Raw genomic sequence first — 14506 nt, 5'->3', positions numbered from 1 at the left:
TAATTGAAATCTGGCCTTTAGTAGATAATCATTAAGACCCGGCCACTTGGAAAACGAGTTTTCATTTGTAGATTTCTAGGGCTAGTCCAATATTTGAATGTTTTGAAGTTTGACCTCTCTCCCAATAAAAGAAAATATAATCTCATTTCTAAGACAGCACTAATAAATGTGAAGGCTAGAAGTGGTCAATACGGTCATGTAGTCTGCCAAAGATTTCTGCATCTAGCTCCAAAACTTGGGGTTGAACCTTTCTTTTAGAAAAACATCTAGTATTGATTTAAAGACTTCACATGATGGCAAATTTCCCACCTCCCTTGGTAACCTGTTGTTGTTATTGTCAATTACATGTGCTGTTTAAAAATTAGCATTTTTCAGCCCCAGAAGTACCTAGATAGAGCCACAAAGATACGAAGAAATACATAATGAAGGCTATTTGACCTTCAGAAACTTTCAGACCATTCTTTTTTTACAGTACAAAAATTTTATTTTTTTTTGTTAGGATAATTTAAAGTTTAAAACTGAAGTAGACATATTCATTTTACAAACAAGATATTCTTCAATAAGTAGGACCATTAAAAACAGTAAACAAAAAAAGCTATCTTTACAAAAAGCTCTGTGCATAGCAACTTCATACCGTATATAATAACTGACAAAGCGAAAAAAAAATACAAAATAAATGAACTATACAATTGGGAGAAATTATTTTACAAAAGGGAGCGAACGGTCTTTTAAAACCATGCATATTGAAAATGTGCAAAGAAATAGGGAGAATAAAGATGCTATAACAAGATAAATAATGAAATAAAACATACTCTTTCAAAGTTATGATAAAATTTGTAACTACCTATCGCAACACTTGTCTTTCTAGTGTCAAAAAGGAAACTTGGTCGAGAATTCTTAAACAGCAATGACTAAAAAAAGGACTGATTAGTTTACTCCTTTTTTCAAAAAAAAAAATCCTTACACACCAATTTACACATTATTTTTTTTATTTTTTGTCACTGCCAAAATCCTTGTTTTGTGATCAAGGATTTCTGGTTGTTTTTATTTACACATGTTTTTCCACATAAAGCTGCCAACAAGTTGAACAAGATGCTTTCCACGCATGAGCAAAATTTATATTCTAAATCATGGCTATGTTAATTTCATTACTTGTGGTCAGCTCAAATCAAGCTAAGACATCTTTTTTGTTCACTTTGTCGGCAGCTACATTCATATTTCTCTTTCTCCAGGTACTTGACAGAGTCTTCTAGGGAGGTTTTCTTTAGGTCTAAATTGTACTCCTGACTTTCTAAGTAGTGCGTGACTAGCAAATAGAGACCATCAAAATAACTTTTTTTTAAAATGCCACAGGAATTTTGAAAATTTTAGAAGCATTTGTTTAAATGGTCTGATTTTCTTTTTCTCTTTTCAAAAATTGGCAGGATTTTTTTCAATCTGTCGAAGACAACCAATCAAAAAAACACATTTTGAACAATTAGCAGGCTAGTATTTTCAAGAAATATTTCCAATGAAAAGTTTTGAGCAACAGATGAAATTATTTAATTAAAAATATGGTCTAGAAATCCATATCCAGGATTTTCTTTGTGCACAGAAGTTTTAAGACTGGCTCCGTCTCCTTTTGATAGCAGAGATGCCAATATTTGAAGGTAACCAATAGGAATTGTTGGAGAGGCGAAAACAGGGACACGCATCTTTATGCACTTTATAGAGCAAATGGACTGCTTCAGTGGCAAAGAATGGAAAAAATGAGACACTTCAGCATTTATGGGAGAGGCCCAGAATGACAGGTGGACAGTGAGGGGTGAAAAATACCCTAGTGAGTTTCGTCCATCTCTTGGCAATGTAAGGCCTGATTCACTGAAGTCAATAGGAGTCTTGACTCCAGTTCTTATAGCCCGTCATGCAAATTTTCTGTATATACAAGGGAGCCTGAAACATCAATCTGTAGCCTTCTAGTTTCATTATGATACTGATACTCTGAGTATATAAACATTATTAGATTATTTGTGTTATATAACAGTCAGCAGGCTAGTCAGACTGAGGGTGAATCTCAGTGAATTTATAAGAGTACAGACTTTCACTCAAGACTCCTTACCACATAAGGTCCTTTCACCTTCTTCTGCAGATCATTTGGTTTCAAGAAGAGCCACATGTTAACTCCCAGATGTTGCTAAGGGCACACAAAGGATCTGCAGAGGCATTAATTCTCACAACCACCATTAATGGTAAGTTATCTTATTTCATCTTTTCTGGAATTCAGACATTTTATCTAGTCTAACTACAAGACTTTGGTTAACTCCATACTCAGGATTTTGCTCCTGGAACATCAAATATCCCCAACCAGTTCTCTCCTGGAGGGTACACTTAATTGCCACTTACGCTGCTCTTTAAATGGGGGCGTTGAATTTAAAAGTAAATAAATCCCTTTTCAAAGTGGATTTCATGCTACATAATTGATCATCTATCAAACAGCCACAGCATGGTCAGCTGTAACACAAGCCTCTCCCTCCCCTGCCTCCCAGTTCTGTCCCACAGGGATCATTTGAGTTTCCTTGGCCTCTCTGCTGAGCTGGGAGTTAATTAAGAGCCAGATCCTGCAAACACTTAAGCACATTCAGTAAAATTTCTCACATAAGCCCTGATCCTGCACTACACCCCATGAAGATGTAGCCTCACGCAGGTTCAACTCTGGTGCACTGCAGTGCAGGATCAGAGCTGTAACTAATCCATCTCATTGTCTCCATTGGGATTATTTACATGAGCAAAGTTATCCAGGTGTCTGCTTTAAGGATATGGTCCTATGATGCTGGTTCTTGAGATGGAAACACCTGTCCACTAGAGACTAGACTAAGATCTATGAAGTCAGGGGATACAAGCAGCTTTCAGTCACAAATAACCTGGTCTAGATTTGAGGCTTTATACCCTATTACTAATCCATTCCCAAAATAGAAATACACATTAGTGTATACACTGCCAAAGTGTCATGAACGTTGACCCACTCCCCTTCTACCATATTAAATGATCACAGAATAAACTAATAATTTACTCACCCATCAAACACAATGATTCTCCTTGGCGAATGGGCAAATCAAATTTTGGGTGTTGCTTTATCTTAAGGGTGCATTTATAAATAGTTAAATTACTTCTTAATAGACGTTATAAGAATGTTACCACCATATGTAGCGTGTGTGTTAGAGACACTCATTATAAGAGCTGGTTGAAAACCTTTCTATGAAAAATGGCTCTTCAACTAAATGGAAATTTTCATGACCATTTTTTCATTTTTCATCAGGAAACCAAAACACACTCATTGGTGTGGCTTTTCCCCCTCCCCTTGTGCTTCCTTTCTTCTTTTTTTCCATTTTGAAATGGAAAATGAAACAAGTAAAATTTTTCTTTTTTGATTCGTTGTTGAAATGCTGAAAATTTTGAACCAAACAAATATGGCGGGGTTTTTTTTCCATTAAAAAACTTAGTATTGTTTGACTACGACTAGTTCTAGCTCTAAGAACATCAGTGGAAGATGGCAAAAATAATGTATTGGATTGCACAACCACTGCATGACCATTTAATGAAATGTATTAATCATTAAATACATTAAAGACTATGAAGCATTTTCCGATTTACTGATGAAAAGTGCTATATCAGAATTAGGTGGTATTATTAATTATTGTTATTACATAACCCTTTATGACTGCACCCTTAATATAAAATGTAATCCTATTTTGTAAGTCTGCCATAACTTCATGAAAAACTATCTTTTAGAGAACCTTTCTGATCCCGCCTCTCGTCCGTGTGAGAATTTGAAAAATAAACTCATCATCACATGAAAACCTGATTTGTTCAAACACAGAGGCCTGGTCTAAACTGGAAGGGGGGTCAATCTAAGTTACACAACTTCAGCTACGTGAATAACACTCCCCTGTCAACTCCACCTATGCATCTCGCTCCGGTGAAGTACCGGAGTCGATGGGAGAGCGCTCGGTGGCCAATTTATCATGTCTTCACTAGACATGATAAATCGACCCCTGCTGGATCGATCGCTCCAGAGGTAAGTGTAGATATGCCCTTAGAAGCCATTCATGTTCCAATAGGGTCTTTGAAACTAACCACCTTATCCTAGTACCTGAAAATCTTAAGTGAAGCACAAGATGGAGAAGGAGGGAAAAGATGTGGATAAAATTCTTACATTAACTACTGGTTTATATATATACTGTAATGTGTATAAAAGTTTGTGATGAGTTAATTGGAAAGAATCCTATACATCCTTGCACATAGTTCAACAGAGGGAGAGAAGGAGCAATGGCAGCAATAACAGTACGTCTCTTAAACTTGTCACTACATTTTTGCATCTTTTTTCTTCATTGTACAACAGGAGGAAAAAAGTCCAAAAAAGGTCTTAATTGCTACCTCTACATACAATAAGTTACAAGTTTATTTAAATAATTGTAAAACATCTTACATTTTTTAAAGAGGTTAAACTATAAGTAAACACACACATACATCAAAAGTTCCATCATTCATGACAATTTGTCCTAGAAATTCTTCCATGCTGGTACCCTGTTTTGTTTGTTTGTTTGTTTTTTTCTGCATAAACTAAATTGGTATCTGAAAGGCTCCATAGAAAATAGAAACTTCAACTTTTTTCCCCTACAAAGTAAAACAAATAGTATCCAAAATATCAAGCTTGAATCATTTGCCAATTTTTTTCCTTTTCATATTTTACAAACGTTAGGAAGGTTTCATGTCCATCAAAAAAGACCTTGTGTTTCTGACCCCATCATGCTAACCACTGTCCATCCTGGCTCTTGGCTGATTCTTTGTTTGCAGTGTTTTAGGAGTTGACATGGCTACATAAGAAACATGGAACACACAAAAGATCCAGACTCCTATCTTGTCCAATTTGTAGCAGTTGTTTTTTTTATTTTTTCCGGGCGTGGCTTTCCCCCCCAAAAGAGCTTGTAGTGCTTTTTTCTTTTTAGTGGTCCATCACAATAAGTAGTTTTGTGCTGTAAAAGAAAAATGAAAAACAAAACAAAAGCAAAATGTCCTCTTCTTTTACATCGGGGGAACGACAAGACCGGTCATGGCTGAAAATAAAGATTGACAAGGTTGAAACTTTGGCACCTCCTTTATGAATGCAAAATAGTGAGCTGCTTCCTCTCCCACCTTTGATCAAATATCCTCATGGCAACTATCTGTGGAAAAGTAATACTAGGCAAGTTTATTAGTCATAGAGTTTAAGGCCAGGAGGGATCACCAGATCATCTCATCTGACCTCCTGTGTATCACAGGCCACCAACCCCACCCAGCATCCACACACTAAACCCAACAACTGAAATTAGACCAAAGTATTACAGCCCACAGGAGACTAAACTAGTATATGTCACAGGCAGAAAACAGGAGAGATTGAGGTGCACCAGTGCCCAAGGCTGGCACTGATCTTTCAGCTTCTTTTAGTGCCAGTTAGCAGCTTAAAAAGAGGAGCTAGCATCATGTGACCCAACCAGCTTGCCGCAAGTGATGAACGAACTGCTCGTTTAGAATAAACTCCTCCAAAATGTCTTGCCTTCTGATGTTGCTTGTTGGCTAAATGGAGTGAGCTGGTGGCCTCAGCACCGTGCCCAGCTTGAGATGCCTTCAAATGGCCTGATTTTCATAGGGTGGGTGCTCAGCACTCCCTGAAAATCAGCCCCCTTTCGGGTGTCTGAAGTTGAGTCCCCGAAATCACTAATCACTTCTCAAAATGTAGGCTCAAGTGTCAAAACATACCACGACCACCAGATCCCTGGGTGAGCAGTCACAGCAGAGTGGCTGAAGATGAACTACATATGAAAACAACTCCACTTCCAGCCAGTGAATAGGGGTCACACTTCATATTAGGGAAACTTGGAGGAAGCTTGCATTACCACTTCCCACCCTGTTTTCCTTCTGTGCATGAGTTACAAGGTTTTATCTCCCGGGCTGTCAATCCCGCTCCTTTCCTCTGCACTACATTAAAGATAACTCCCCATCTCCCACCTAAACCCTAGTGAGGCAAAGAATGAGTTCTCAGGCCTTGACTGTATAAACTGCTTACTTTTTAAAAAAAAACAACCCAGATTTCCTTTTAAGGATGCCTAGTCAGATGATGATGCTTAGGAATGAATATTAGCTTATTGAGAGGGAGGTCATCCATCTATGTTAGTGCTATACTGCTGCCCATCACTGTAGTATCTGCTACTGGTTTTACACAAAAAGTGCTCAATGTCCTTAGTAGAATTCAGTAATATCTGGCACTTCTCCCTTTTGGGGGGTCAAAACTCAGCTTGGGTCCTCCATTCTCCTTCCCCCACTCTCCAGCTTTAAATTTCTCACTTGCACAAATGGTTAGGCTATGACTGGGCAGTGGTAACATGGAATCAAATGGGAGCTGTACATCTGAAGCATTTACAAGATCTGGGCCAAGGGTTACATTTCCCAATTCATCTGGGAGTGACCAGAATTGGATTTTGTTCATTTAGCTTCCGTAGAAATTACACACCAACCTCTCTTTCGCTTGGTTTACCCCCTTTCTCTGAATCGCTGTAATTTACCGGGCATGTTCCCAGAACACTGGACACATGTAAATTATTTACTAGTCACTCTGACGGGCTTTAATTGCAGCTGTATCTTTCCTAACAGACAAGTGGAGGATTTTAAGCTGCCCGAAATGTTCCCAAAGGCTTTGTTGGGTAAGTTTTTTTTGTTTGTTTGTTTTTATTTTATATATATATATATATATATAAAACAAAAGCTAGTAGGTCATGTTTTCAAAGGGGCCTTGTTTCAGTGTAAAGCCCTAATCCTACAAAGATTGATGCCCATTGAATTCAGTCAGATTATTCATGTCCTTAAAGTCCTGTCTTTGCAAAGCCTTGAATTTCACCCTTATGTTTGTGTTAAAGTAAATTGCAGCAACAGAGTAAGATCTTCAGCTGGCATAACTCCATGTTTTTTTTGTTTTTTTTTTAGTGGAGCTACATTGATTTTAAGCAGCTGGAGATCTGGCCCACAATTGGGATCATTTAGCATTATATGTAAATAAATGTTTTTGTGTTCAGAAATGATGATGAGGAATAAAGCTACCCTGCCATTTTAGGGCACAGAGCCAGAAAGAGAGAGTAAAACTGACCAGTCTAGATTAAATGCCGCTGCTGAGTGAAATCTTTCTTTAAAAAAAACAATGCCTAAGACTTCCTTGATTGCAGTGCTGTTGTAGCCATCTTGGTCCCAGGATATTAATGAGACAAGCTGGGTGAGGTAATCTCTTTTTACTGGACCAACTTTTGTTGATGAGAGAGACAAGCTTTCTAGCTACACAGAAGTCTTCTTCAGGTCTGGGAAAGGTACTCTGGGTATGTCTACGCTTAAACCACTACAGCGGTGCTACACCTGCACTGCTGTGGCACTTAAGGGCTTGTCTAGGTAGCACAGCTCCATCACTGCAGCTGTAGCACTTCAGTGTAGACCCTACTTAGGTCAATGGAAGGGGATCTCCTGTCAGTGCAGGTAATCCACCTCACTGACCTAGCGCTGGCTATGCTGGGGGTTAGGTCAGCTTAACTACATCGGTCAGGCATGTGAATTTGTCACATCCTTGATCATGGTAGCTATGCTGCTGTAAGTTTTTGGTGTGTCACAGCTAAATACAAGGTGGAACAGTTTGGTTAGCATAAGCAATTAACAAATGTTCTAAAAGACCATTCAAGGTGAAATGGCCCATTCACTGCAGAGGCATTACAGGACCAAAAAAATTGGGGGATAGTGGGTTATAGATTGTTGTTATAAGCCATAAATGCAGTGTTTTTGCAAGACACTAAAAATCATCTGAATAAAGTTATGAATTTAAGCTCTCCGGCTTTTTTTTTTGGCAGGTATTGTGCAGGTTTCCTTTGAGGATGAGGACTGAGAGGTCACATATGGAGTGATCATTTTGTGAAAAATGTTCACTCATGGGCGATAGGGTGTTTTCATCATTTTTCTGCATGACTTCATTTGAGAGTGTTGTGATTGTCTGGTTTCACCCACATAGCTTTGACTGGGGCATTTAGTGCAATAGTTGTGGTGGTCCACATATTGCGATAGGCATCTGTAAGGCCTATGAATCCACCAGTTGGTCCAATAAAAGACATGATCTCCCCTACCTTGCGTCTCTAAGAATTCCTTAGCATTTTTCATGCAAGGATCTTAAAAGCAATTTACAAAAACGCAAGTCATGTAGGTATGTATTTTTATTCCTACATTACAGTGAGGGAGACCAAGCCACTAAGAGGTGAAGTGACCATTTCTGTTAACGCCCATGATGTGTTAAGGTACTTCCCACCCCAAAAAAGGTGGTGTGATCCTTGTTCTATGGGCTGCCAAAGGATGGTTAGTACCACAGCTTGAAACAGACTCCAGACAGTGTGCTTCCCTGTGCATAAACAAGTCCCTTCTCCTCCTCCCATATAGAAAAGAAACACAGCTGGGGCATGTCTGCGCACACAAGTGGCACTGGCTAAACTAATGTAAGAGGGGCTCTAGACAAAGCTTTGCTGGTTTAGTTAAATCAGTTTATCATCGGACCTTTAGTTAAACTGATGCAACTTTGGGTGGGAACCAGGCCCTGGATTCTTTTTAAGGTGGGAAAGTTGTCCGAATGATGATGTTGGCTAAATTCATGTTTTAATTTTTAAAAGAGACGCCTACAATCCAGTTGATTGGGCTAATATTTTTACAGATTAAAAAAGGCAGCGATACCTGTTAGACTCATTTCTCCTAGTGCTCGGCAGAGCTCTAATCACCCCTGACACTGCCATCTGAATACCACATCTCCAGCTGTTCCTGTGGCAATGAGTAAGTAGACTGAAGAATATTTTCTACACACACCCCAGGTGCACACACTTCTTTCCACAGCTCGGATCTGCTGCTCTTTCCTCTGCTCCACCCTCTTCCCCCCGCCCCACTTCCCTTTGGGGCTGTGCTGTCAAAAGCCTATTTCCCAGCCTGTACCACTTTTTATTGAATGTTTGTGAGGTTTGGATTAAGGTCTTACACTGCTAGCAAAGCTGTAATTATTTTTGCCTGTATTACTATATATTGAATCGATGTAACTTTTCAATAAAGGTAGTTCAACGCAGGACACTCCCTGATGGGTTGGGAATATAGAAAGCACAGTCATTATCCCAGAGGGATTTTATTATTTCTTGGAGGGAAATGGAAAAAGAATTAGAGATGAGCCTTATTGTATTAGCCTTGACAGCTTGCAATTATCAACTGAAACACTTGATTAAAATTGTCACAAGGTTGTAGAATTTTTATATATATCTATATATCAAACACAAATAACACCCAGATGCTATGGTGATAGGCTTCTTCGGTGTGTGTAATTAATAATAATAATAGACACTACACAGCAATGGACCCTTTAAATTTCTTCCTGCTTGGAGGGAAAAGAATTCAGTTTTACTCATGGAATTCACCTAGCTGGCTTGGAAGAATTTTAAAGAGGCAGGGTGTTATAGTAATGTAACCTCACATGCAGCGAACCAGATTTTCAAAAACAACTGGTGATTTTTAGGTGGCCACCTTGAAATCCCTTTAAAGGGGCAGGTGCTCAGCCCTTTCTGAAAAACCCGTAAGGTATATCAAGTTAAGCATCCATAATCTCTAGACATCTGAAAGTGTGTGTGTAGCCATGTGTACAGAGACCCATTTCATGGGCATGGTATTTCAGAAATGCTAAGCACTCAGTTATCTCAATGAGAGTTATCAGTGCTCATCACATATAAAAATCAGAGACTAGGGAGACAAGACCTGAGGGGTGTGGGGGATGCTGCTGGGTAGCAGCAAGTGGGTGGAGGACAGGTTCCCCAGGCAACTTTAATTCTGGCACGTCTTTATTTTTGGGTGCTTGATTTTGCAACTTCAGTGTTCTTCCAACATAGTTTTTGGGATGTAATATATACATTTACTCTTATTTAAATATGAAACACTTCTTTTTACACCCCTGCCCCAGCTTTTTTTTTTCTTCTTTTTTTTACAGTTACCGTGGTAATTTTTTGACAAGGCTGCCTGGCCAATGTAAGAAGATTCACCACAGCCTGACCTAAGCAGTCCAAGGTCTAACAAGTTCTTAGATATCTCCCCTATCCCTTTACTAACTCCCTACACAACCACCTCTTTGTTTGTTTCCCTTTAGCAAAGGCCTTGACTTTCACTTATAATATAAACCTCAAGTTTGGGGATATTTTCTTTTGCATCCTAGTGATGAAACAACAAAAAGCTGTAATTTAAATATGATTAGGGTTGATATTTTTCAGAGATCTCTTGAATTAGCATTAAACAAATGTGGTGACAATGCAATCACCGCTTTGGGATAAGAAGTCAAACATGTTTGTCAAATTAAAATGGGTCTGGCTTAATCATTGAAAAAAATGGAATTGATTTTTTGCAATTACACTTTGCTTTGTCTGGAACAAGTAGACATGCATCATCAGTTGCCTCTTCCATCGTGTTGCTTCATGGAAGTGAGAGGACGGTAGCTTCCATTTCAACAGCGGATGGCTATTCAGAGTGGCAAGCTACAGCACTTCCAACCCCCAAGGAATTCAAGTAAATTGTTGGCTTACATGCTGATAAGAGGGTTTAATCCTAAAACTATTGGGCCTTGTTTGTTTTTGTGGGCAGACGACAATTCAAGCTGATGTCAATGGGAGCTGCAGCATCTCTGAAAATGAGGCCTATTAGCTCTTAATAGACTTAGCTGAAATTTTTAATTCAAAACTTTTGTTAAGGCAATTTTCGGGGTTGTGTGTAAGATTTTTTCCGTTTTTCATCACAACCAAATATTTTGAGGGGTTTTGTTTTTTCCTCCTTTTGTCATAGAATGAAAGCTGTGTAGGGTTTTACATTTTCAAAACACCTGCAACTTTGCCAAAGAAAATGAAATGCTGTTGCTTTGTAACTGGCATTAGGATGCAGTTTCTAATCTTCTGCTGTAACAAAAGGACCAACATGCCTCTCACTTGCATATGGTAAAAGTTGTGTGGGAATTAAGCCCCAACCGGGCAAATTGTTTAAGCACTTGATGGCAGCGCTGGGGGCTGAGTGAAGAATGCGCTATGATCTGAGGGAAGGATGTTGACTAGAATGCGGGTAATGCAAGATGTGGCCCTGTTGGCTTCTGTTTGTCCAGCATGTGTCAGAGATATGTGGCACCGCCTTCTAGCAAAACACAGCATTCACTCCTGCATATGTGAGTGAGCTTATGGTAGTTTCACATGGACAGAAAATTGCTTTCCCCACCAAATCAGAATGTGGGGGTTGGGGAGAGTGGAAATAACATTTCTTTGTATATTGGCAGAGTCCAGACTCTACTCCAGAGGGCCTGCATGGCTGAATGTAGCCCAGAACGCCTGCACTTGATCAGCTGTGGCCTCACTAATGGGTTTCAGAATTAAAAACAGAGAGCTTGCTATGGCTGCCAGGAATACAGATGGGATGATGGATGGTGAATGCTAAGTTTAAGTCTCAGTGTTACAACCATGAAGATGTTTGTATTAAATTGAAATGTGGGTTTATTTGTTTTTGCTTTTTTATAAAAACAATTGTGCCAATTAAATTTTCTCCCTCTTAATTGCTGCAGGCTGCTTTGTGTAACTAATCAAGTGATAAGGCTAGAAGAAGGGGACCACACGGAACACCAATGAGTTATACCAGCTGCCGCTCTGTAATAGGCATTAGACTGCAGAGGTTATGGTAGGAAAGCGTTATGGATTACAGTGTACACAGACTTCCAGCCAGTTGAGGCAGCCTGGGAGATGTAGTTCAGCTGGGGAGTCTGGCCCATAGAAGTGATAGGGGGGCGTAAGGCACTATGATGGCATTTCCAAAGGGAAAATGGCCAAAACCTTTACGTTGTAAGGTGTTTTGGTTTTTCAAAATGAAGCTGAAATTTTCCCTGGAAAGCAGACACTGAGGTTTTGACATTTTTCCAAAACAATTTTCCACGAAAGCAGTTTTGATGGCAAAGTTTTGACCTGCTCTAGCTAGGAGGGTGTGGTCAACCCTGAGGATCTCACCCTGACCAGCTAACACATTTGTGAACAGCTGTCTTTGTCTACGCTAGCTCCTAAGTAGTGTTTTAAATCACCTCAAGTTTTTCCAGATTAGACAAGCCCCTGGAATCCTAAGGGAAGAAGGAGAAATAGGTTAACTTGTCTTGTCTACATAGAAATCTGCACCAGATTAATAAAGGTGTGGGTTTTTTAAAAAAAACAACCAAGTTTGTTAAACTAGTGCAAAAAGCTTTGTGGACACTTACTGCTGTTGAAGAAAAGCTAAACTGCAATAAGCCTAAATCAATTAGGAATGACCTTCTACTAAACCAAAATAAATCACTTTTAAGAGTGTCCACACCAGGATTTGCATGTTTAACTAAACCGCTGCAAAGGTGTGTGTAGATGAGGTCTCTGTTCTTTATCTTTCCTCTTCTGCAGCCATTCAGGCCTCAACCCTAGAGCTTGTCCTCTTGAGACCTATCATTCTCCTGACCAGGTCAGGCATTGAGGGGAGAATTTAAGGTTGGTAAAGACTAGCTTTTGTTCATGAACCCCAAGTAGCCTCCCATCCTTCCTGCAAAGTACACTAAGAAATTGACTGGTCTTTTAGGGTATGTCTACATTGCAAATGGGAGGTGTGACGGTAGCACATATAGGCACACTTCACCTAGCTTTGACAAAAATAGCAGTGAAGCCACAGCAGCATGGTCTAGCCCCCTGAGTATGCAGCCAGGCTTCAGATGGGCTTGTACTTGGGCTATGGCTTCAGTGCTGTTACCACCCCTCCTGACTGTTGTGTAGACATACCTTAACAGCTGAGCATCAAAGAAAAGTTGGACACTGAGCCCTTCCAGCCCTCCCTCTCTTTATGGTGTGTGAATAGGGCCTGAAATATGTTTTCCAATTAAAAATAGATAAAAAAAAGAACCTGTTGGTATTTTACACTAGAAATGGAGGTCTGGCTGATTATCAGGCACCTGGCGAACTAGTGAAATTGACCATCTCAGAGAGTGAAGCTGAGCAACAGTAAAGGGAGGAGGAATCTTTTTATGAAAACTGTTTACAACTTTTAAGTTTTATTTAATCATTTCAATGACTAAACAGCCCTTGGGGAAAAAAGACCCCTTTAAGATCCCCTCTTCTGAAATGTGATTTCCCAATACTTCTCTCTACAACCAAGAAACTGGGGAAAAATACTGACAGCCCTCTATATTTCAAATGTAAATAACATGCAGAAAATAGAATTTTTGACATACAATCTTTTCTTGTGATGTTTAGACAGCCTGAAATGAGAACAAACCCAATTTAAAAAATAATAATCCTTTGCAGGTAACTTGTAACATGCTTAAGGCATTGTCTATGCTCAGGGATAAGTCAGCCAGAGGTGTATTATTGATGTGTGTATTGTGGTGGTGTCTAGAAGCCTTTGCCAAGTCGCCCATGTGTTAGACACTGTGCAAACAATCTCGGTAGCTGCATCACTGCTGAGCCCCCAGGGCAAATCTGGAAAACGATAGGGCACGGGATGGGGAATTAGGGGACTTGAGTTTGTTCCCAGCTCTGCAACCCTGAACAAGTCACTTCATCTTCAAGCTGGGGTCAACACCAATGGGTGCCACCCCCCCAAAGCCTTTCTGTGGCCTTAGGGACTCTCTGCAGCTATGCTGATGACTGAGTTGGAGATATTCCAAAGTGTAGACAAGACTTTGATGCCCTTTGGATTGGCTAGGGTCATGCGGGGTAACTGAACCACTGACCTTCTGAGGGTTGCCTCCTGTTCCTTGCATTATTTTTCTATTGAAATGACCTGAGCTGGTCAATAGTAATCTAGGCAGTCAGCGTTCCAGCAGTTTCCAATTTGCTTGCTTTCCTATCAGCTGCCTTACATCTGCGATGAGATGATTAGGCATAGTGCACTCATCATGCCATCTCATGTCGCGTCATGTTATATCTTCCCTATGCCGTTTTTAAACGGGCTTGATGTATGACATGAAATCAGCATGCAATTGTTTGGCGCGGGCTCGCCTGCTATCAATTTGGAGTGTGTATAGAATTGGATGGTGTTCACGATGGACTGCTGCTTGTTCCACCCCATAGTGTCCTGTTATATAATGGGAATGTGTAGCAGATGGAAAGATGTAAGCAGGAACACATGGCACAGGATGAGGTTATCTGAGGGTATCCCCACATGGCTTGAGTGGGTTGGCTCTCAGCTTTGTGTTGTCCAAGAGGCATGTGGGATTGCTATCTAGCCTCACTCTTTAAGGTCGGGCATGCTTTCTACATCTGCCTTATAAAACAATACTTTGTCCTCTCTAGCAGCTTCCATCTGCGGATCGCAAGGGAATTTTGGCAAAAATTTCCCACTGCTGTAAACTCCACCAATGGCAAGATTCTCAAAGGTATTTAGCTGAAAGGTAGGGTGGATCTGCACTACTGGG

General features: G+C 40.0%; 1 protein-coding gene across 1 annotated transcript in view; it reads right to left on the bottom strand.

Annotated features, from left to right (window-relative positions):
* Positions 1 to 524: 524 nt before the first annotated feature.
* Positions 525 to 14506, bottom strand: part of EBF2 (EBF transcription factor 2) — a 176732-nt gene continuing 162750 nt past the window's right edge. The window contains exon 16 of the mRNA XM_032795353.2: positions 525 to 5093. Coding sequence (XP_032651244.1) covers positions 5062 to 5093 — 32 coding nt within the window. The 3' untranslated portion in view covers positions 525 to 5061. The remainder of the gene's footprint in view (positions 5094 to 14506) is intronic.

The sequence above is a fragment of the Chelonoidis abingdonii genome, chromosome 2 (genome assembly GCF_003597395.2).
Source record: "Chelonoidis abingdonii isolate Lonesome George chromosome 2, CheloAbing_2.0, whole genome shotgun sequence".
Lineage (NCBI taxonomy): Eukaryota > Metazoa > Chordata > Testudines > Testudinidae > Chelonoidis > Chelonoidis abingdonii.
This window is presented reverse-complemented; position numbering and strand designations above follow the sequence as displayed.